Source organism: Amia ocellicauda, chromosome 12 (assembly GCF_036373705.1).
Source record: "Amia ocellicauda isolate fAmiCal2 chromosome 12, fAmiCal2.hap1, whole genome shotgun sequence".
In the NCBI taxonomy this organism is placed as follows: domain Eukaryota; kingdom Metazoa; phylum Chordata; class Actinopteri; order Amiiformes; family Amiidae; genus Amia; species Amia ocellicauda.
This window is the reverse complement of record NC_089861.1, coordinates 21469097-21493699: the sequence shown is the minus strand read 5'-3', so window position 1 is coordinate 21493699 and position 24603 is coordinate 21469097. Positions and strand designations below refer to the sequence as shown.

The 24603-nt window shown below is 38.2% G+C and overlaps 1 protein-coding gene across 1 annotated transcript in view; it reads right to left on the bottom strand.

Moving 5' to 3' along the window:
• LOC136764020 (cytosolic phospholipase A2 gamma) overlaps nt 1-24603 on the bottom strand; it is a 59203-nt gene that overhangs the window by 25426 nt on the left and 9174 nt on the right. The window contains exons 3-10 of the mRNA XM_066717851.1: nt 17362-17392; nt 16678-16706; nt 11726-11837; nt 9827-9969; nt 9414-9612; nt 6173-6284; nt 1031-1168; nt 514-567 (exon numbers count right to left, since the gene is read on the bottom strand). Coding sequence (XP_066573948.1) covers nt 514-567; nt 1031-1168; nt 6173-6284; nt 9414-9612; nt 9827-9969; nt 11726-11837; nt 16678-16706; nt 17362-17392 — 818 coding nt within the window. The remainder of the gene's footprint in view (nt 1-513; nt 568-1030; nt 1169-6172; nt 6285-9413; nt 9613-9826; nt 9970-11725; nt 11838-16677; nt 16707-17361; nt 17393-24603) is intronic.

Here is a 24603-nt window from a genome sequence, read left to right as displayed (position 1 = left end):
TTAATGAGTACCTACTATCTTAATAAACTGTAATTTGGAAGACCTATTATAAAGTGTTACCCAATATACTTTGTTTAATCTTTTTACTTTACATATATTTGCTTTTTCATTCTATGTCACTTTGTAACGTGATTTCACATTTGATAACATACCCCTGACAATTTCTGTAACCACTATGTCACATTGTTCTGTGGTCACAATTTCATCACAATATTATCTAGTTGAGTCTCGCACTGGAACTAACAATTGGTAATGAACAACATGCATATCTGAAATGGGAACCGTTGGGCTGCCTTAATCTTTTCAACATGCAATGAACCATAGCAATAGAAGAAGGACATATACAACTCTTACTGAACACAATACAAAAACAAATGCCCATGATGGCAGCAGGAGGAAATATACATATGGGTTGAAATTAGGGCCACAGTCAGCTGTACCACAGCCCAAATTCAAAATGACAACTTTAATTTTTGAAGCAACATTATTTTAATATTATGTAAAAGCCAGTACCAATGATGCATTTTATGTTCTCTCTCATGTCTCCTATGGCACTGCCGCATAGTCCTGGAGAAAAAGAAATAGCAATTGTTGGAAATGTCCTGAACAGAGGAAGAGTTGCCATCAGAATATCAAAAAATCACCCAGAACAAACCACAACCTCCTTGCATTCTGTACATGCTTGGGAAATGAACGATCTGTATTTTCCAAATAGAATTTCAGAATTATGACAAAACAGAACGTTTACAGAAATCAGATCAAGGCTATACTTGCAGAATAGTGTAACTTTTACATAGTGGAAAAATGTGCCCAGGTGTCAGCACATATTAGTTGAATAAACAGAAGTTAAGTGTGGTGGCCTAGGACATTTTGGATACATAGTGTTGGTAGCTATTTTCCTAATTGAAATTGAAAAAAAAAAAAACCTTCTGCTGCAAAATATCTACTTATTCACATGATTAATATGCACAAATTCACAGATTTGTGTTTCCCCTGCTTTAGATCAGTATGTTTAAAGAGAGCTAGAAACCTTGGAGGTACAGCATGTCCATCTCCTCTTTCTTTTCTGTATGTTCTCCTGCTTTGAAGTGACTTCCAAACACTGATGTTTCTACAAAGGCTCCATAAGCAGGGTACCCGGCCTCATGGCGTGTGATCTCGAACCATACTTCATTGAAGGGGGGGGGGGGAGAGAGAGAGAGAGAGAGAGAGAGAGAGAGAGAGAGAGAGAGAGAGAGAGAGAGAGAGGAGTGGTGGGTGTGGGGGATCTGAAAATCTCTCACCTGTTAACTCTTCACATGGTTAACACTGAAAATCTCAATTTAAATCAAAGCTATATCAATATCACCCTTCTCCAGTGTTTTATGCTTATAGATTTAAAGCACTTGTCTGATCAAAGATTTTCAGAATCTCCCCATTATACCCATATTTCAATAACATGTCATCTGGTGTCGGGAGAATTGGACGCAGAATTGAGACCATTAGTTGATTGTTTAAGAACAGCGAACCTTGTACTTTTGATCAGCTGATATTACTTCCTCTGCATTCATTTGCCACTTTTGTTAATGTAGCTGCTCTTAGGAAAGTTCACCCTGGTCATCTTACCATAGTATCTTTAACATGCTTGTACTGTGGTTTTACCATAGTATTACAATGGTTTCCTATGGGTTCAACATGCCTACACTGTGCTTTACTACATTCTACCATGAATAAACCCTGGTTTACAATAGTCACAATAGGAATGTTGACCATGGTATTCCCAGCGTGTAGTGTAGTAAAGCCCAGTGAAGGCAATGTTAAACCTATAGGAAAATCACTCCAAACCTCTGCCACAGTGTAAAGCCAGTTTGACTGTATACATCTGCTTAAGGGTACCACTTATTCTGTACCTCTTCATGGGAATGGCACTTTGCTTTCAATGTTCCCAAATACACTTCCTTGTGAAGGGTAATTCATGAAATGCAGCCATAGTCAGTCACTTACTGTACATCCATCCTGAACCAGTCTGGCTCCTCAGTTAGAAGAACCACCTGCAGATGCTTCTTTACTCCGCTCAGGATCTGAAGGTTGTATGCAACCTTCTGATTGGGTGGTGCAGAAGTACATTTTGAAAGACTTACATATTCTTGTTTTATCTAATTGTATTCTTTATTCGTGTATCTAATTTTGAATTTTTATAGTTACAAGTATGGAAGTTAATTTGTTTGCTAAATATAAAGGAAGCATTATTTCCCATTTTAGTTTAGGAAGATTTGTGTTTTTCAAGTCAGGTTGTCAACTCAAACGGGGGTTGATTATTTTCTGCAAGATGTTTAATCTTTATCTAATAACTGTTTATTTGACTGTCTTAAACTCCCTGCTCAGAGGAACTGAGTCAGAGAGGAATGTTACACTGCTAGGGTACTGTTTCTCTCTCCAAGCTGCATGAATATGGAATTTGTTTGATAAACACAAGAACCTGAATGAAGACTGTGTTTCAGTGGGGAGGATTCATTGTTTCCAAGTAAGTTAATAAAGGGACTAGGGTGACTGTATTAAATATGTACTGTCATGTATTTGAAATAAATTCTATAGTTTTGCATAAGTCAGTACTTTATTTATACATTTTCTTTCTCAAGATTATAGCAGTAGTATTTACCAGGGTCCCCCCATCATTTGTAGCCCTGCTGCAACCATGGGCGGGTTGTAACGCGATCCGATCCCAATCTTGATCTCAATTGTGTTGTACTAAACGGATCAGGGCTCAATCTGAGCTCAGATCCGAGCTCAAAACTGACCCTGCTTTTGATCAGGATCAGAGCTTGTTCCGACTTTTTAAAATGCAGGAGCTCTGTATACTTCACCTAGTTCGCCGGCGTCAAACACGCAAACCCGGGTATTTAAAGACAGGCAAAAGCCTTTAGAGGTTTTTTGGGAGGAAGACATCTGAAAGTGGTATAGATTAACAGCATGAAGCATATTTAACCTCACAGACATAATTGATCCTGTTTTAGGACCTACATCAAAGCGCAGTCATGCCTTACCAAAACATCTGAAGCTGCGTTTAGCGTTGAGATATTTTGCAACTGGCAGGTTTCAGCAAATAGGTAATATTATTGATGTAGACAAGTCTGGTTAAGCACAGATAAACAATAATTTTAAAGCAGGGAGCTCTGACAATGGGAGATGTTCCTCTAAGGAAAGAAAACCAAGGGAAACTGCTAGTAAGAAAGTCCTGAAATGTTTGTACCTCAATGCCAGGAGTATAAGGAACAAGATGTTAGACCTAGAAGCCACAGTGCTGGTGTGTGACTATGATGTTGTAGGAGTGACAGAAACATGGCTTACAGAAAATGATGGGGATGAATACAAGTTGGAAGGATACACACAGTTTAGGAGAGACAGGCAAAATTGAAGAGGGGGTGGGGTAGCATTATATGTGAAAAATGACATTGAGGCAGAAGAACTCAAATTAGATCAGAGTAATGAAACAGAATCTTTGTGGGTGAAACTCTTGAACAAGAGATCTGGAGGATTAGTGGTAGGAGTGTGTTACAGACCACCAAACTCAGATATTCAGAAAGATGCTGCATTGTACAGTGTAATCAGGACTGCATATAGCAATGATGTGGCTGTTATAATGGGGGATTTCAATTTCCCAAACATAGACTGGGAAAGCCCGGTTGGGACTACAGAAGCAGAAATAGAAATGGTTGAGATGGTAAATGACTGCTTTCTAACTCAATTTGTCAGGGAACCAACCAGGGAGAGTGCATGTATTGACTTGATCTTTCCAAATGACCAAGATAGAGTCAGGGGGACAGTAGTTAGAGAACCAATGGCAAATTGTGATCACAATATGGTTAGCATTGAGAATTATGTAAAAAAAAAACATGGACCAAGTCTAAAACAATGGTCTACAATTTTAGAAAAGCAAACCTTGAAGGTATGAGGCGGCACTTAGAAGAGGTAGACTGGAGCACACTGGATACAGATTCAGTTGAAAATGGATGGATATATTTTAAGAATATACTACTTGAGGCTCAGGAGAAATGTGTACCAAAACTTAGCAAATTGAGGACCAAAAAACATTGGCCAAAATGGTTTAATAGAAGTATGCAAAAAAATATAAAGTATAAGAAAATGTTGTATAGCGCATACAAAAGGGATGGTGATGAAACAAAATACATAAAATATGTTGAGCTGCAAAGAGATCTTAAGAAAGGGATCAGGAAAGAGGGAAATAGAAAGAAACAGAGTTCTTGGAGCTAAAACTAATGCAAAGAGCTTTATTCAATATTACAACAGCAAGCGGTCAATAAAGGAGGAAGTGAAACAGATAAAGGGCAAAAATTGAGGTATCTTGGAAAATGAACAATATGTGGCACATGTTCTAAATGAGTATTTCACAGAGGTTTTTACAAAAGAAAAGACAGATAACATGCCACAGGTTAACAATCAGTCCAGTCAAATCCTAAGAGAGATAAATGAGGAGGAGGTACTAAAGGGACTAGCAGAATTAAAAACCAACAAATCACCTGGGCCAGATGGGATATTTCCAACAGTACTTAAAGAAATGAGGGAAATTATTTATAGGCCTCTAACTCAAATATTCCAAATGACACTTATAACAGGGGATGTGCCAACTGACTGGAAGACAGCAAATGTCATACCAATCCACAAGAAAGGGGACAAAACTGAGCCAGGAAATTACAGACCAATCAGTCTCACCTGCATCACGTGTAAAATGTTGGGAAAAATTATTAGACAGAAAATAGAGGAGCATCTTAATGAAAACCATATTCTTGGAGATAGTCAACATGGGTTTAGATGAGGCAGATCATGTCTTACTAATTTATTAGAATTTTTTGAACATGCAACTGCAGCTGTGGATCATGTGAAAGCATATGATATGATATACTTAGATTTTCAAAAAGCTTTTGATAAGGTTCCACATCAAAGACTGATACAGGAGACACTTCTTCACACAGAGAGTCGTCACAATCTGAACAAACTCCCCAGTGATGTGGTAGAAGCTGAAAATTAGGGAACATTTAAAAATAGACTGGATAGGATCCTTGGATCACTTAGATATTAATGGACACCAAACGAGCACGATGTTCTTATGTATTTCTCCAGCACCCCATTGCAGACTGAAGACGAAAGGTGACCGAGCCGACACGACAGCTCCACGGCTGCACAGCTCTGAGAAGCGCCACTCCACAGTTTTAAGACATTTGTTAAAACTCACCTTTTTAAAAAGCTGTTCAGGATCTCTGTTAGTTGCAAGTTTTTTTAAATACTCTTGAGCTGCTACTGCGGTGTTGCCTGTTTGATCTTGTCTGTTTTGACTGACTTATTGGGTTATTGGGTATGAGAAAAGCGCATTATAAATGTAAGATTGTTTCAGTAATTGTTTAGAATAAATATATTTTACTAATATGTTAAAAGAACTGAACACCTGTTTTAAGCTTTAGCTTTATGTTTACTATATGATATACCTTTAAACTGTGTGATAAATGTTTGTTAGCTATAGGTATAAATAAAGTTATTTAAGTTGATGCTAGGGCAGTATGGGTAAGACAGGAAATGTATGAGGGGAAGAGAAGTGTCAATAAAACCCGTTTATAATAACCAGTTGGAAACCAGATTAATTATTATTAAAGGAGGGATCTCTTTACCACCGCCCGGACCCCAACATTACATAAATACAATTGATTATTGGCAAATTATTATTATTATATTATTATTTTTGTAGTTGACGAGAAACAGTGGCGTAGCTTGTGAGATGTACACCAGTGCAAGAAACTGGAAAGGTTGTGTACTTAGTGCAGTTTTAACGGATCCAAGGGCAATGTCCTTGACGGACAACTTTTCTGATTACGTACTAATTAATTTAATGTTTAATTAATAAACCTGTCAGCAATACAGCACAGTATAGTTTTGTGAAAGGTTTATGATTGTACTGAGTCATTAGATCGGTAGATGTTCAGACACTGATGAGCCGGTTCACGTCCAGAGGAAATTGCTGAGTCACTGCAGCGCAGCTCAATAACCGGATCAAACACCCTGATCAGCAGAGCTGGATCATGATCTGCTTCATATAGCGCCTTGACATGATCTGGATCCAGTGAGCCCGGATCCGATCCTGTTTCTGATCCTGTTAGTACAAACGGACCCAGGTGTTTCTTACCTTTTTCATGTTGTGCCTTGTTGACCCATCTCCTGTTGTCTATGGCGGCAAAGATTGGGTAGGGATTCACCATGGTTTCATCTGTGCAACTGGATAAATGCTCTTTGTTTTCCTGGAAAAACAAATGGAAGGATTTCAATATCTTCTTCCCAAAGGGTGGGAATGGAGTGGCATCATCCTCTTCACAGAGATTCATATGCCATTTCAATCATCAGGATTGTGATTTATTTATTTACTCATTCATTATTCCATTGTCACGAACCGCTTCATCCAATAAACACAGGCAGAACTTGGGTACTAGGAGTCATGAGGCCGCGCTAACTTTCTTTCTTTCCTTTTCTCTCTTTCTATACAATAAGTCCTATCTAAGGTAAATCCAGTACAAAATATAGTGCAAGATTCAATACAAGTTGAAAGTAAATCAAGTAACTGAGAGCTCGGTTGGCACAAAATTCTGCAGGGTAGGTTGTCCTTCATGACCAGGGTTGGGAACCACTGCTTTATGTTATCATATGTATTTATTTTGTAAAGATGGCAGGATGTTGAGGTATTTTAAAGTCAACAGCAATCTCTCAACGTGGGTGAAGGAATCTTTGTTAGGATAATACATTGAACAAAAAAAAAAAAAAAAAAAGATTTACAGGGGTCAAAAGCAAGCATGTATGCTCTTTTGGGGTTTTAGGATGTGTTGTATGATAACTTCCTGGAGAGTGGGACAGCTACAATATCGCTGGATTTGTCTTAAAAAAACTATGTAAATGGAGATACTGAGCTTTGCCTCTGAGTTTCACCTTTTCCTAGCATTCTGACTCACAGTACACGGCTTTCGATAGTTGTCCACTCTGTACTAATTGGGAATTAGCCATTCACAGTTAAAGACCTGGTCCAAACCAAATCATGGACTCATCTGTAATTAATTTCAAGGAGTAAGAATATGGAGAAAGAAACACTGACACTCAGCTGATTTGATAATTATCACTAGAGATGGTGCAGGGATGATAAATCTGGTGAATGTGTAGTTTTTCTGCTATCAAGGAAATTACAGATCCACTCTCATTTATCCACCACTCATTAACCTGCCAAATTCATAATTCCTCCAAAAATCACCAAGAACAAATTATTAATTCCCCTTATAAAATGACTTAATTGACTTATTAATTCTCCAATTCACAAACCGCCGTCCTCCAAGGTTTGACTCTCAATACTTGTATTTATTACTCAATAGTCTGCCAACTCATGCAATGTGAACTGGAAACTTTGACTATTGGATACGATAAAATAACTCCAAACTAAAGTGTTTACTATAAACCAAACATAAACACATATAATCAAAATTAGACACACTCAAAACTGATCAAAACCGTTCTGCCAGGTTCTTATAATATGTGGTACACAACAGCAAGTTTGTAGCCCACTTTATTAAAATAACCTTTATTACTTATCAGAGCCATTTCTAGGCATAAGCGACATAATTGACCACTTAGGGCCCCCAGTCGTTATGGGGCCCCCTAGCAAAAACTAAAAATTAATAAATAATATATTTTCAATTATTTTCTATAATTGTTCACAGTGATCAGTTTTCAGATTGGATTTTATTTTTGATCATGGAATGAAACATAAGTTATGCTCTAGAAACCTGTCATCAATCTGTTTTTTGTGTGTATTCAGTGTAGTAGATTAAAATAATTAAATAAAAAATAGGATTGCGATGCAACCTAACCTAAAAATAAACTGAAGGAAAAACTAGCACAAGAGAAAGGTATTGTAATATTATTTTATTATGCTTAATTTTCTAAAATATTCTAAAATAACAACAAAAACCACGATGTCACGATGCAATCGCTTTCCCTCTGATCCAAAATTAAGCTCATCGGTGCCCTTACGATAATATCAAAGATGTATAATGTTTACAACTACAATCTGCACGGGTCATGTAGGGTGAGATGATCAGTGACACATTCTGAGAACGGAAACTGTTAGCAGTCTTTGAGAGTTGAGCTGATTTGAAGAAGAAAAAAATACTCAGGAAAAATAAAATGACAGGAGTATTTGATTTTCAGAAGTATGTATTCAAATGCTTCAAATACAAACAGTTGTTTTGGGTCAGATTTAAAAATACTCAAATACAGAGAAAATAATACTTTCAAATACAAATACCTAGTAGTATCTGTAATTTACCCAAGTCTGCGCAAAATATCGATACCTACAATGCGATGAACATACTGTGGGATGGATATAGCCTATGACTTGCTCACCTCCACCTCTCACAGCAGAGTTAACAGGCTATTGCCCTTGCCTCCCAAGCCATGTCTTTACCCACATTTTCTTTTCTCTCTACGCTTTTTTGATTGTCTGTACAGACAAACACACAAACAGCTAGGGTGGCAAACTCATCAGTGTCTTGATCCATGTTTGTTTTCTGTTTCTCTGGATGGATGTGTTTCTGAGAGATTTGAAGATGTGAGTTTTGAAGCTGTGTCGGAGATCAGTATGAAAAGTGTGTGACCCCCTGTTCTTTAATAATCATGTAGTGTGCACACCATCACAATGCAGAAAACATAAATTCAGTGAAAGTGGGTCCTTAAGTGTGAGCTGCCCACTGTTACCAATATCAGTTTGGATTTTAAAATTCCTGTAGTGTGAACCTAGCTTAAGTATATTTTTGTCAGATCGGAAGGAAAATGTCAGCTTGAAAGATTTGTTTGCGTCTCTTTCATTTCTCATTAGATTATGAAAAATGTAATAATATTTGTTGTATATTTAGAGGCTCCTTATAATTTGAAACGTAAACTGTATCTTACATAATGTATGCCTAACTCTGGCACTGAATATAAACATATTGCTATATAAGATCTGCCAAATACAAATGTGCTTGCCAATGCAGTGCCCTGAAAATAAACAAACTATATAAATGCACATTAATCTCCCTTCTTCAGCATTGCACACTATAGATTACCAGGGCTCAAAGCAAGAAATGGATGATAAATATATCAGATTGAATATGGCTACTGTTAAATGTTTCACAGTATGGGATTCCAATATCTGCATTGTCTGCATTCCAGTGTTGCAATACATTTTCAATCCACATAAGCAAAGCAGCAAATATCAGTAACATACAGCCATGGGTAATCTACTTTACCATTGTCAACAGGCCATTAATGAGCTGATGAACAGCAAGATAAACAGACAAGAAGACACATATATCAAAAGACATGTGACCAGACAGAGAGGCGGGTATTACCTCTTTCACAATATGATAAACAATAATGCCAGTCCAGAGGTCTGTCAGAGAGTAGTTCTCGTCATCCACATCCTTGAAGATTCTCTTCCACTTTTTCCAAACTGAAACTGTCCCAGTTGTGAGCATTTCCACCATCTCTTCCTCTCTCTCCTCCACTTGAGAGGACCAGTCCTTATTCTTGTATAAAGCTGACATACACCTTTAAACACAAACACACACACACACACACACACAAAGAAGAATGCATCAGAGCAGGTTAGACATCAGGACTGATTTTCACAGGGTCACCTTTTCCCTCATGTGAAACACCACTACCATTTTCACTGCTGTTCTTCAAAATTTCAAACTCGTCTCAGAATTCCCAGGCTCATGGTGTGCCCCCCTGACCTCTGACCCCAGGGCTGCAGACTCACCAGGTGGATCCCGACACTCCACACAGGTACAGGATTGAGTCCAGCAGGTTCTGAGTCTTCATCTCACTCAGTGTTCCCATCAGAGCCACCATGGCACGCAGACCCCCCCCAGACCCCAACACCGCGATGGGGGGCACATAAGCCTGAGGGCAAAAGAAAATCACTGGGAGTCTACACACATACATCCGTATATGCATACATACACTCACCTAAAGGATTATTAGGAACACCTGTTCAATTTCTCATTAATGCAATTATCTAACCAACCAATCACATGGCAGTTGCTTCAATGCATTTAGGGGTGTGGTCCTGGTCAAGACAATCTCCTGAACTCCAAACTGAATGTCTGAATGGGAAAGAAAGGTGATTTAAGCAATTTTGAGCGTGGCATGGTTGTTGGTGCCAGACGGATCGGTCTGAGTATTTCACAATCTGCTCAGTTACTGGGATTTTCACGCACAACCATTTCTAGGGTTTACAAAGAATGGTGTGAAAAGGGAAAAACATCCAGTATGCGGCAGTCCTGTGGGCGAAAATGCCTTGTTGATGCTAGAGGTCAGAGGAGAATGGGGCGACTGATTCAAGCTGATAGAAGAGCAACTTTGACTGAAATAACCACTCGTTACAACCGAGGTATGCAGCAAAGCATTTGTGAAGCCACAACACGTACAACCTTGAGGCGGATGGGCTACAACAGCAGAACACTGTTGCTAACACTGTTTTTATGTCCCTGCCTATGGTCAGGCCTCTAAACAAGTTCCCAATCACAAACACAGAGCAGCAGGCTTGAGCCAAAGGGCAACCTCATTGTTGTTATCCAGAAAGGAGGGGGGGGTTTTGTCAGTGAGTGGTGTTGATGACCAGGCCAGGGTTGGTGATTTAGAAGCCAATCTCAGACAATGGGGGCTGGTGAAACGGTGAGTCAATCCAAATACTTCTCTCTGTAGCACTGCTCTTCCCATACAGTGCCATACAGTGAACCAGGGAAGCAACTGCTTTATACAGGGATTGGTTGCAAAGCGGGTTCAGGTGTAGAACAGGTGGCAGCTTGTTATTGTCATCGTATTAGCATTGCACAGAGCAAAGTCATACATTTACATGTATTCACTTTCCACTGAAACGTCCATTATTAAAAAAAATGAAGCCTACTGGAACAGTGGCAAGTCTGGAAGGAAAAGAACAGGTGTCTCGCCACCATAGGTTGGGAATTGCTTCAGCAGGAAAATGTTAATCCAAAGGCCACAGTTGAACACAGTATAAAGATAGAAATAGAGAAGATTAAAAATGTTGAAAACTAGTATTGGAAGTTACCTGTGGCATGTGGTAACATGTGGCATTCATGGCTGGTTTGCAAGGAAGAAGCCTCTTTTGAGGGCGAACCACAGAAAGAGGAGACTAGAATTTGCCAAACTACATTTGAATGACAATGGGAATCTCTTACGGTCACATAAAAGGAAGGATTAGCTTTATGGACCCACTCAGCAGTTATATCTGGGGTGAAAACGGTGATGCTTGGGTTGTTAAAATAGATATCTTATTTATTAATATTATGATTAAAACAAAACCACATGGGCCTGAAACAATCAAAGTCACCACCAAGCAACAGGAGGAACTGTGGTTCTGCTCTGAGCTCCGCTTTGCTCCTCTCAGTCCCCATCTCTGTGAAGAAGGATCTATCCCGGTTTTCCTGGGAGTACTAACTGGTTGGCCAACCTGACACGAGAAACAATTTGCCACGTTCTCGTACTGGTTAATAGTTAATTCAAGTGTCTAGGCAGCACATATTTAAATCTACACATAGGTATAGATACAGACAGACAATAGCCTCAGAATGTTTGTGACCGGATTGAAGTTTGGACACAGTGACAGACAATCAGGATGTGCTATCACAATGCCTACCATATCACAAGGAATACCCATTTCCTGCAGGCTCCTCTGTATTTTGATATTTCTCTGCTGAACAGCCTCCTTCTCCTCCTCACAGAGAGAATGGGAAACTCGGACAGGTTTGCTGAAATAAATTGGAAATGAAAGGATATAACATGCACACATGCACACACACACACATGCACGCGCATGCACACACACCGTGGTCATAGACACCCTGATACTCTAATTAGCACCTTTACAACAATGACACTCCAACACCCACTGGGAAAACAGACACTTCCTTCTCAATATCTTCAGTGGATTTCTCTTCCAATATATATATATATATATATATAGCGTTAAGGGGGGGGTGTATTTTGAGAAGAGCATTATAGCCCTTAGCTAGAGCTCTGATCTAAAGAAGACTTCTCCCACAAAGTTACCACAATTCCTCAGCTCATCGGCCCAGGAACTGTTCTACATCGAAGTGACAGTTTTGGGAGTCGGCTCACCTAGAATGGGACAAATGGCTCGGAACCCCTTCTGTGAAAACATCTTGGGAATAGGGCTTGGAGGTCATAAACCCCTTTGAAGCGGGCGAGAGCCAAATCCCGAAACAGAGCTACGAATCCAGGCAAACCGGCATTTCCAAAAGATGGCATGGATTGACATCAGGCATAAATCGAGCCTCCTCCAATTGGAGACTTGGGGCTGGCACCGGAATCCAACCTCGCAAACTCAAGAACCAATCGCCTATGATCTCTTGCTCTCACCTGAACCGGTAACTCGCTGCCACAGCTCAATTGTAGCTCTGTTCCCAGAACTGGAACCGGAAACTAAGTCTTTGCCGGCATCAGAAGTATTTAACTGGGAGAAGGAGATTGAGCCATATGAAGAATTCTTTTAAAGAACTTTATTAAGTAAAGAACTTTAGAAACTTCGCCTGCCCGCCTGTACCCATCTGATCAGTGGAGTTAATACAGCTGCACAATTGACTAAGTCGACTGTAATACAGAAGTGTTCAGTCATTTAAATAGCTATTGAGTCTTAAGAAACTTGACCCTTGGAAACAAACAGGGCCCTGCTTTTCTCAAAGACTTTGTCTTCAAGTAACTACGGTGGAAAACCCTGCTTGCAAAGAAGATATCCTGTGCACAACCTTGGAGCCTTCAAACCAGTGGAAAATCTGTTTGGAAGAGACTCTACTTTCGCGAAACCTCAACTTCCAGGAGCATCGACTATTGGACAAAGCCGAACCAGACTGCCTTTGTTCCAATCCACCCTGTGGAACTTCATGGCGTGTGCTTTTATCTGATCCTGAAGACAGAGAGGCCTCTGTGCGACGAAGCTCAGATAAGTTTAACAGTTGGAGTTTATTATTCATGACATTTGAGAAATCAATTAGAAATGTTATTCTGTGAGTCATAAACTTTAGAATGTGTAATATCATTTAGTATTCTCTTAAATATAAAGTCCTGCATTAAACTGTTTTGTTTGACAATTTTAGAAATAAAACCTGTCAATGCCGAGAAATATCTTCTCATTCTGTTTAACTGTTTAGTCTGAAACTGACACGTTAATAGATACTAGATTATAGGTGGCCCTGCCTATCCTTAATCATTGAACAGTAATCAATTAGGGAGAATTGTGGTAACAAGAAATGATAGAATCTTTCTCGGCACCCAAACATAAATGAGACTGATATATATATAACGAGAAGTTATTTGACATAAATACTAACCTGCGTAGTTATTTGATGTCCGACTAACAATACTAATGAGAGACTCACCTTCGTCTTACTGACCGATATTGTAGTCAATGTGTTTATATTTTTTACTGTTTACTGTTTACATAAATAAAATGAATAGAAATCTAACCATATCTGGATGACGAAGTCTTTATAAAAAAAAAAAAAGTATAGTCACTTCTTAGGTATCGACTCTCGTCAGTTCGCAAAGTGGTAACTTTGTGGGAGAAGTCTTCTTTAGATCAGAGCTCCAGCTAAGGGCTATATTGAAAACACATTATTAACACATTATTTGATGTTTTACTTAGTGAATTTAATTTATTTTTGAAAATATACACTAATTTCAAATCTAATGACTGCAACACATTCCAAAAAAGTTGGGACATTCGACTGTTTACCACTGTGTAACACCATCTTTTCTTTAAATAACACTTATTAAGCATTTGGGCACTGAAGACACCAGTTGATTAAGTTTAGTAAGTGGAATTTTCCCCCATTCATCCATTATGCATTTCTTCAGCTGCACAACTGTACGGGGTCTTCGTTGCCTTATTTTGCACTTCATAATGTGCCACACATTCTCAGTCGGAGACAGGTCAGGACTCCAGGCAGGCCATGCTTGCACCTGCACTCTCTGCTTACGGAACCATGCACTTGTAATCCGGGCAGAATGTGGTTGGCGTTGTCCTGCTGGAAAATGCAGGGACGTCCCTGGAAAAGACAACGTCTGGATGGCAGCATATGTTGCTCCAAAATGTGTACATATCTTTCTGCATTAATGGTGCCCTCACAGATGTGCAAGTTACCCATGCCATGGGCATGGGCCTCATACCATGACAGATGCTGGCTTTTGGACCTGACGCTGATAACAGCTTGGATGGTCCTATTCCTCTTTGGCCCAGAGAACATGATGGCTGTTTTGTCCAAAAACTATTTGAAATGTTGACTCGTCGGACCACAAAACATGATTCCACTGTGCTACTGTCCATCTCAGATGAGACCGAGCCCAGAGAAGTCGGTGGCGCTTCTGGACAGTGTTGATGTATGGCTTCTACTTTGCACAGTAAAGCCTTAACTTGCATCTGTGGATGGAGTGGTGAATGGTGTTGACTGACAAAGGTTTACCAAAGTATTCCCAAGCCCATGTCAGGATATCCATTACAGACTCATGACGGTTTTTAAGACAGTGACGTCTGAGGGATCGAAGATCATGCGCATTCAGAAGTAGTTTTCGGGCCTTCCCTTCCCTGAGATATGACCAGATTCCTTGAATCTTTGAATTATATTGTTCACTGCAGAAGGTGAAATGCCAAAATCCTACCGATTTGTCTTTGGGGAATGTTGTTCTCAAAGTGTTGGATTATTCACTGACGCATCTGTTGGCAGATTGGCGAGCCTTGACCCATCCTTGCTCTTGAAGGACTAGGCCTTTTTTGGAGGCTCCTTATATACAGTGATTACACGATTGCCTCACCTGTTTCACTGCACCTTCTAATTTCAACTTGTCACATCGCTATTAGTCCTAAATTGCCCCTGTCCCAAATTTCAAAATAAATATTTACTTTCAAAAAACTATGCAGTTGATTAGGTAAAACATCAAATACCTTGTCTTTATACATTTTTTGTATAAATACAAGTCAAAGTACATTTACAAATCACTCCTCTTTGTTTTTATTAGCATTTTCCATACTGTCCCAACTTTTTCGGAATTGGGGTTGTAATTTGCTCTGTATACACTGTATAACAGTAGAATAATTAATAATAATTATTATTTATTTTCTGCTAGTGGTGGGATTTAAGAAACACATGGAATCAGGCACGTGCATGGGTGGGGTGAAAGGGTCAATGGCCCCTGCTTCTTTTGACCTGCCACTCAGAAAGTGCTGTCTTGTTGCATGACAATTCATTAGTCTGTGCGCCCACTTGACAAATTCCCCACCATGCTCGACAGATCGCCAGGACCTCCCCCTCCCGCTTGACATAGATCTCCCCCCCACAACCCCCCTGGTCGATAATTTTTTTGGCCCTCCTGGAACTCTGTGCATGGGTATCAATTGAATGCCTCAAGGAGAGTTTGGAAATGGCTAAACTAATACAGTTTGACAGACAAAGTCATAGTTTTGTATCATTGTTTTTATAAAGCAAATTCTCAGAGAACAATAGCCCACCTAAACAGATTTTCAAGATGTGGCATTCAAGCTGTCATTGGAGGATGCAAAAATCTGTCTGAATCTGATGAACAATACTTAAAGGTCACTTCCTCGAGGGACAGAAGGAAATCCAGTGCTTGCTCAGGATCAAGAAACAGTCTTGTAGGGAGTGTTGCAGCTAAGAAACCATTGATGCGGAAAAGCATTAAGTAGAAGAAATTGCACTACACGAAAGACCATAAAGCATGGAGTGACAACCAGTGATGCCAGTCAGAAGAAGAGCTGGCCAGAGGTACATTGATGCCTCTCTGTAGCCTTCTGTGAAACACAGTGGTGGCTCTGTAATGGTCAGGGGGTTCATTTCAGCTTATGGTGTTGGGGATCTGGTCAAAATCGATGGAATCATGAATGCTGAGAAACATAAACAGATTTTGATTCCTCATGCTGTGCTTCGGGAAAATTACCGATTGGCAAAAACTATATCTTTCGGCTCGATAATGATCCCAAACGCTCTGAAAACACGATTAAGACCTACTTAAAGTGGAAGTGTGCTGATGGAACACTCACAGTATTAGATTGGCCACCTCAGAGCCCCACCTCAACATAACTGAAGCTGTGTGGGATCACTTGGACTGGGAAAATAACAAAAAGCAGCCAAAGTCAAAAGAAGAGTTATGGCAAATTCCGCAAGAAGCTTGGAGGAATTTACCACGGGACTACTTGAAAAAAATGACATGACAGTCTACCAAAGCAAATTGCTTCAGTTTTGCATTCTTAGGGAGGCCACACAAAATACTGACTTACGAAGTTAAAATAAAAACATATTACGTTTTTGTTACTATTCATTGTAATAATGATTTTTGCATTTACTCCAATGTTATATATATTTTTTCAAACAAATAAACATTTACTGCTCAGATAAATGGCTTTAACATGAATTTTTCATAGTGATATAAGATAGAGCGTGGGAGGGGGGTGTTGACAATAGGTATAGTGGTGGAGGGTGCTGATGATCTGTCATGTGCGTGCATCGATTGAAAATATACACATGTATGTAACATATAAAAATGAACAAAGATACTGACCTTCTGGAAGAAAGACTTGTCATTTTAACCTGCAAGATCAAACAGAACATTGAATCAATGATCATTTGGTGAGTGTCACTCTCTGTCTACAACACTGGAAACTCCTACACATATAATTTAGACCAGTGAGACAACAAGGATTTCCATCAGCTTATTACTGATGCCTGAATACTGGTTTCCTACACTCTACAGTCTAGTGCCCTACATCCAACATCCTTTGCCACAAATCCCAGAGCTATATACCCTATTCCACAGTTCTTTAAACCCTGTACAGCAGATCCCAAAACAATAAATTAGCATCTCTTCCACCCTACATTCCAACTTCATGCTCTACTACTATTTTTTCTCTAACTATATAATTTCTTTACATGCCAGCTTACTATTTTAGTTCTGGAAGAGTTGAGTGAGGTTGTATTTTGCATCTGCTATGAGAAAAATGTTGAAGAAACAGATTGACCCTGAGCACACAGTGTCATTAATGTAATGTATTAATTTATGTGTTCTTTTCTTTTCATTGAACTAAAATGTTCAGTCTGTGTATTTCCTGATTAGTTATTATTGCCACTCGGGAATATAGTATTATATGTTTTATTTTATAATGCTGTTTTGCAATGTTTAGGCAACATCACCTGGTGCAAATCTATGTTGGTAGCATTTGAGATGTTTACTTTATTACAATGTTACCTCAAGTGCTTCTCCTGTTGCTTCAGTGGATCTGTGGAAGAGACAATACAAGATAAATCCTTAAGTGACACATTTAAATGGGTAAACATGAATTACAAATTGAAGACCCTGTATTGGAAAGTTGAAGAAAGTGTTTTGTGATAACTATATAATGTTTTATATTAATACAAGCATTAGAAATAGCTTGTATTCAGCTCAACAAGGTACATTTGTTAGAACTTCCTGTTAGTAATAAAAGATCACACAGTGCCAAAATAGCCCACAGCTGTTTGTTAAAAGTCTGTTTGTAGGACTTAATTGCTTCCCCAAATTGGCAGGAACTTTCTTTGTTAACGATTGATGGACAGTTGTAAAAGATGACCGTGAGATCGGACTTTTCAGCAAAATATCAAAGATTGCGGATCCCATATATCCCCCCGGGAAGACAGATCATAAACGGACTCGGGCTTGTACCTTTTGATTGGATTAACAGCCACAACATTCCACGTCATCTTCCTATAAAGCTTCACTTGTGTCTGTAAAAACTAAGTTCTCACTGAAGGAATTCCCTGACGTGGTGCCATCAAGCTAGCTAGTTAATGAAGTTTCAATTTGCTTTATCTCAACAACTTTTCCAATTATTTCCGAGATGGGTTCAACACAAATGAAAATAAAAGCCACAAACTCCTTTAGCAATCCAAATAAATGTAATTTGGCAAAAACAAACAGCCAAATTATCATTTAGAGAGATCTCAAAATGCATTTCAAGATATCTTTAAATATTTTGAGATATCTCTAAATGATCTGCAAATAATTTACAGATACCTAATTAAGGTGTTTTTAAAAATATCTCTAAATGATTTGCAGATATATTTAAATAATTTAGAGATATCTGCAAATCATTTAAAGATGACTTCCTGTATTTTGGCTGATATCACTTCCTGTTTCCTCATTCAGTTACATAGAAATAAATGAACAAGTGAACAGGAAGTGATCATCTTGGTCTACATACAGGAAATCATTTAAAGATATCTCTAAATCATTTAAAGATATCTCTAAATGTACTTTTAAATAAGATATATTTAAATGATTTGCAGATATCTTTAAATGATTTAGAGATATCTTGAAATATTTGCAGATATCTCTAAAGCATTGAAAGATATCTTGAAATATTTGAAGATAATTTAAATGATAATTTGGCTTGCCATATATATTCAATATAACTGTCCATAAAGAAGTAAGGATGTAAATTGTAATTAAGTAAATTCAGTAATTGTTAATAAATAAATGTAATTAGTAATGTCTCAATAGCAAATCGACTCAGCGGGAAGAGGCACAGCACCAGCAAGGACCCCGTAGTAAACCATAATCAGTTTAGCGACCATGCACGGCAATACCAAAACCACCAACAATTTGCAGTTGAAGCAGAACCACACACTGTCCCCAAACCAAACACTGCAATCAACTACAGACACGCCTTGCCCCTACGAATCAATATATGAATCTACTCTACCCATACACCAATATTAGTCATCCAAAAAAATACAAAAATTACAAAATGGAATTTAAAACAGTTTCAAAAATTAAAATTAAATCTAGATATTTTTTGCCAATTGCATGGAAGACTAGTCTATAGAAAGGGTCTTAAATCAAAATCAATATTCATCCCCTTAGGAATCAGAGTTCTGAGATTATGTATCCAAAAAGCTTATATTTTAAGAAGAAGAGAAGTCACCACCCCTCCTAGAGAGTTACACCTGTTCAATACCATATTATCTAAGGGACAAGATAGAGTATTGTGCATTGGTAAAGTGAGCAGCTACAGGATAGTTTTCTGATAATACTGCAGTGTTCAGCAATTCTTACAGTGGCTCGCTGAGAACATGAAAAAAAAACAGCCCACCTGGTTATCTCGTGATCACGACATAACGGGCCATTATGTCATGATCACGAGATAACGTTATCTCTCGCTATCAGAGAAAACAAAAGTGTTGTCATTTTCATGAGACAATGCTGAGACTGGGGCAGTGCTCTGTAAACACGTTTGGTTTTATTTTCATCAAGGCTAATGCAGACAGAAATGGTTTTATGCCTTTCAATAATTGAAGGACTACACATCAGTGTGTAGTCAACTTGCTTCAACTTGCTTATTTCAACTTGCTAGACTTAAGGCCAGTTTACACTCTGTAACCCGACCGTCACTGAAGAGCAAAACGACCAGCAATCATCGTTAATGTGTCGCTGTGCAGTTTATACTTTCTGGTGACAGTCGCTGGTCGCGTCACTGAGAGTTCAAATGAACTGAACTTTGACCTCATCGTTGACATCATTGCAGTATATTGCATTGCAAAAAACCCTCTATCATATCAAATTTGATTTCATCATCTCTAACATCACACACAAAAGAACATGAAATAGAAAGCATCAGTTAATGTAATCTCAGACTCACCTGTCTCAGCTGTAAACCCATGGAACAGACCTGTTTCACCTGGTGTATTTATACACTCTCTGAGATATACACAACCCCTGCTGGGGCATGTGAGCACAGGTACATATTACACAATCTATTTTTCAAATATTCTTCGAAGTAATTTTAGATCAACCAGTTTTGCTTGTCTGACCCACACAGCCTCACCAGTAGAGCAAAAAACCCACTACAGCAACAGATTGGACTGTTGTTTGTTTGTTGTGTTCATGTTTTATTTGTTCTTTGTGTAGGGACTCATTGTGTGTGTAGTTTAGGCTCAAACAAACTAGCACTGCATGAAATCAAAAGTTTACAAAACCTGCAAACTCTTTGTAAACCCAAGTAACCTACAAACGTACTAAATTTACAGTGTATAAACTGCTTTGTAAATGTAGCCAAGTGGTAAATTTGGCTATAGAGTTATTTTCCTTGTAGTTTAGTTTCCTTGTGTTGTATTTAGATTTAATTAATGTATGTATAAACTTATTAAGCTCTATACGGTTTGAAGCTTGCATACCCACTGATTGGTCATTTAAAAGGGTAGAAAAGGAAAGTGTTAAAACTAATTTGTGGACCGCAGAGAAACGAATACAAAGAAGAATGTAAATGGTGACGTCGCTAAGGTCCTTGTCACCTCCCGCCGCTAGGGGCCGCTGCTCCGGAGAAGTTAATTAGGTTTAGTAATTAGTAAAGTAATGGCTATATTCTATGCTTGTACTGTATTCCTAAAACTGATAGGGTTTGCTCAAAATACAGCACATGATTGTCCATAGCTAATGTTTCACAATTGATTAATAATAGCATATGTTATCCATTGCAAAATGTAATTAGAAAATATGTGCAGGGAGCACAAGCCAAGAGCATGTGGACCTATGGGTCTTCTGATTAAATTAAAATACAAATATTATATAGAAATTCTCTACCCGGCTGTCATGGCTGTGGAGCTCGGGTGCACAATGTAGTAGAGGACCCAGTTGCGGGGTGAGGAGAAGAGGTCAGAAACAGGCTGGAGTCAATGTACCGGCAAGACAGGGCAAACGAAGATAAAGGGTGTGGTTGAGGTACACAGGCAATCTCAGAATATCAGGCAGACAGGTGTTTCAAAGGCAAATCCAAAAGTTGAGGTAACAAAGAACAAAAGGAGTTTGTAGCACTACTAAATATAACTTTGGCCTTGTGGCTGAAGAAACTAACATTCTTACCTCTTTTTCTCTGGCTTTTGGTGTCGTTTAAAATATTTAATGTTACCTTAAAATTAGTAGTAGTTAAATTAGGTAGTGTTAAAATGCTCTTGAAGTTATAGATCAATTCAGCTGTGAATAGTAAAGATAATGAAATAAGGAATAGGTTAAGATTAATAAAAAACAGAATAATGTACTTGTCTCGCACATGATCATTACTATAGTGCAAACATGAAGCCAAGTTTAACAACAAGAACTGAAAAATAATAATTACATACAGTGAAATTCCTGACCTTTTCCTGACATAATTTTGTAATTAGAAGATGCAAATTAATGAGTGACATACAGAACAGGTACAGAATTAGTACAACATTTCTCTTTCAGAGGTCTTTAATAGTTGGGAACATCATTGCAGTATATTGCATTGCAAAAAACCCTCTATCATATCAAATTTGATTTCATCATCTCTAACATCACACACAAAAGAACATGAAATAGAAAGCATCAGTTAATGTAATCTCAGACTCACCTGTCTCAGCTGTAAACCCATGGAACAGACCTGTTTCACCTGGTGTATTTATACACTCTCTGAGATATACACAACCCCTGCTGGGGCATGTGAGCACAGGTACATATTACACAATCTATTTTTCAAATATTCTTCGAAGTAATTTTAGATCAACCAGTTTTGCTTGTCTGACCCACACAGCCTCACCAGTAGAGCAAAAAACCCACTACAGCAACAGATTGGACTGTTGTTTGTTTGTTGTGTTCATGTTTTATTTGTTCTTTGTGTAGGGACTCATTGTGTGTGTAGTTTAGACTCAAACAAACTAGCACTGCATGAAATCAAAAGTTTACAAAACCTGCAAACTCTTTGTAAACCCAAGTAACCTACAAACGTACTAAATTTACAGTGTATAAACTGCTTTGTAAATGTAGCCAAGTGGTAAATTTGGCTATAGAGTTATTTTCCTTGTAGTTTAGTTTCCTTGTGTTGTATTTAGATTTAATTAATGTATGTATAAACTTATTAAGCTCTATACGGTTTGAAGCTTGCATACCCACTGATTGGTCATTTAAAAGGGTAGAAAAGGAAAGTGTTAAAACTAATTTGTGGACCGCAGAGAAACGAATACAAAGAAGAATGTAAATGGTGACGTCGCTAAGGTCCTTGTCACCTCCCGCCGCTAGGGGCCGCTGCTCCGGAGAAGTTAATTAGGTTTAGTAATTAGTAAAGTAATGGCTATATTCTATGCTTGTACTGTATTCCTAAAACTGATAGGGTTTGCTCAAAATACAGCACATGATTGTCCATAGCTAATGTTTCACAATTGATTAATAATAGCATATGTTATCCATTGCAAAATGTAATTAGAAAATATGTGCAGGGAGCACAAGCCAAGAGCATGTGGACCTATGGGTCTTCTGATTAAATTAAAATACAAATATTATATAGAAATTCTCTACCCGGCTGTCATGGCTGTGGAGCTCGGGTGCACAATGTAGTAGAGGACCCAGTTGCGGGGTGAGGAGAAGAGGTCAGAAACAGGCTGGAGTCAATGTACCGGCAAGACAGGGCAAACGAAGATAAAGGGTGTGGTTGAGGTACACAGGCAATCTCAGAATATCAGGCAGACAGGTGTTTCAAAGGCAAATCCAAAAGTTGAGGTAACAAAGAACAAAAGGAGTTTGTAGCACTACTAAATATAACTTTGGCCTTGTGGCTGAAGAAACTAACATTCTTACCTCTTTTTCTCTGGCTTTTGGTGTTGTTTAAAATATTTAATGTTACCTTAAAATTAATACTTATAGTTATTAAGTGGGGTTAACACATAAAGAATTCACATACATGTTATGTCAGCCACCATATACCATAGGTTATTAAAGTCACATGTACATGTATTTTAAACACAATTTTCATAAGAAAAATGCATGTAAAACATTGTTTAAACATATTTTATTGTTGGAATACAAAAGGTTTACATATGTAGTGTAAACCATGTAAAAAAACAAGTTTACTATGCATAAGGGTCATGTAAATATTATGCAAACATCTATTTTACAAGGCATTTGAAATACATCTGCAGTGTGTAAACCTTAAATATTTTGCTCAACGTTTACATACACAGCACAATATTGTAAAGAAACATTTACTTATTGTAGTTATATGTAAACCTATTGTAAATATAAGGTTTTTCAAGTAGTTTACCACAACTGTATAACTGGTGTAAACCAAAGGTTTTCAACTGGTCTGCAAATGCTCTGCATCTGTAAACCATTAATTCTATGCAGCTAAGGTGTTTGTCTTGTATGTCTGTTCTATGCAGCTGCTTGAAAAAAAGTGTTACACACCTCTTATTAGATGGAACTTTAAAGCCTCACACACCTCATTCAACTCCAATCTTTGTATGTGAAAGAAAGATAGATAAATATATATATTGATATATGCCATTTATCATACTTTATTGCACATGGTGCACTGATTTTAAGATTTTAAATAACATGTATACTGTGTATTATATGCTCTTTATTGCACTTACTGTGATATGTAATGTTTCTTTGAAGAAAAGTGTTATTTTATGTCAATTGTAAGTCACCCTGGCTAAGAAAGAGAGAACAAAAAGCTAAAAAGACGTGTGGGTGGATTAGAACCTGTGGCATGTTTTACATTTTTACTACAGGTTCATACAGATTCCTCTTCCTAGGAAGGCTGCATAATCAGATATACCTTGTTCTTGAGCTGCTCCTTTTGTTTCTCTATTACTTGTATTGTGTTTGTTTGTTTCATTTTCTTTAAATTATCTGCATGCCTATTTATTTATCTTTGAATTTAACCCCACTTCCACACCTCCCATGCTCTTCTGTGTTCCCCCTGGACTCCATCATGCTAGGACAGGGGTGCACAATTAGAATTCAAAGAGGTCCAGTGACTAACATTTTCTCTCCCCAAAGGTCCAAACCATTAAAATCTCTAACGTGCACTATGATTTGGGGGCATATGTAGTTCTTGTATATGTATAGCTAATAAACAAAGTACTACATTTCAATAACATTTCAACAATATTTATTGCACATTTTCAATGCAGACACATTAAACATGAGGTAAAATAAATATGCAGCCTAATCATAAATAAAAGTAGGCCTATCACAAATGTTCTCATTTCAAGCAAAACTATTTTTTTTCACAACAAAATAACAAAAGTACCTGTTTCTGAAAAAAGTGCTTTGATTTTTGAACAAATCTGAACTCTTCACATCTCTCTTCTTTAGTGAGAGAAATGGGCTTTTGCTTGCCCTGCCAGTAACTTGAACCTTGGCTGGAATGGAGTCAGTGCCATTCTCATGCACATATGTAGGTGCTCATTGTTGAGTCTAGAACGGTACTTATTTTTAATGATGTTCATAGTGGAGAAAGAAGACTCACAACTGTATGTGGAGCCAAACATGGTCAAGGTGTGTAGTGCTACCAGGGAAAACAGTGTCAGACACAGCCTGCAGCCAGAAAGTGTCATGATCAGTTAGTTGAAAGTGCTCTCTTAGTGCAACATTTGCTTGCAGATCGATCAGTTCCATCTGTAGAGACCCAGCATGTGCCCACTTGAAAGTCTGTGT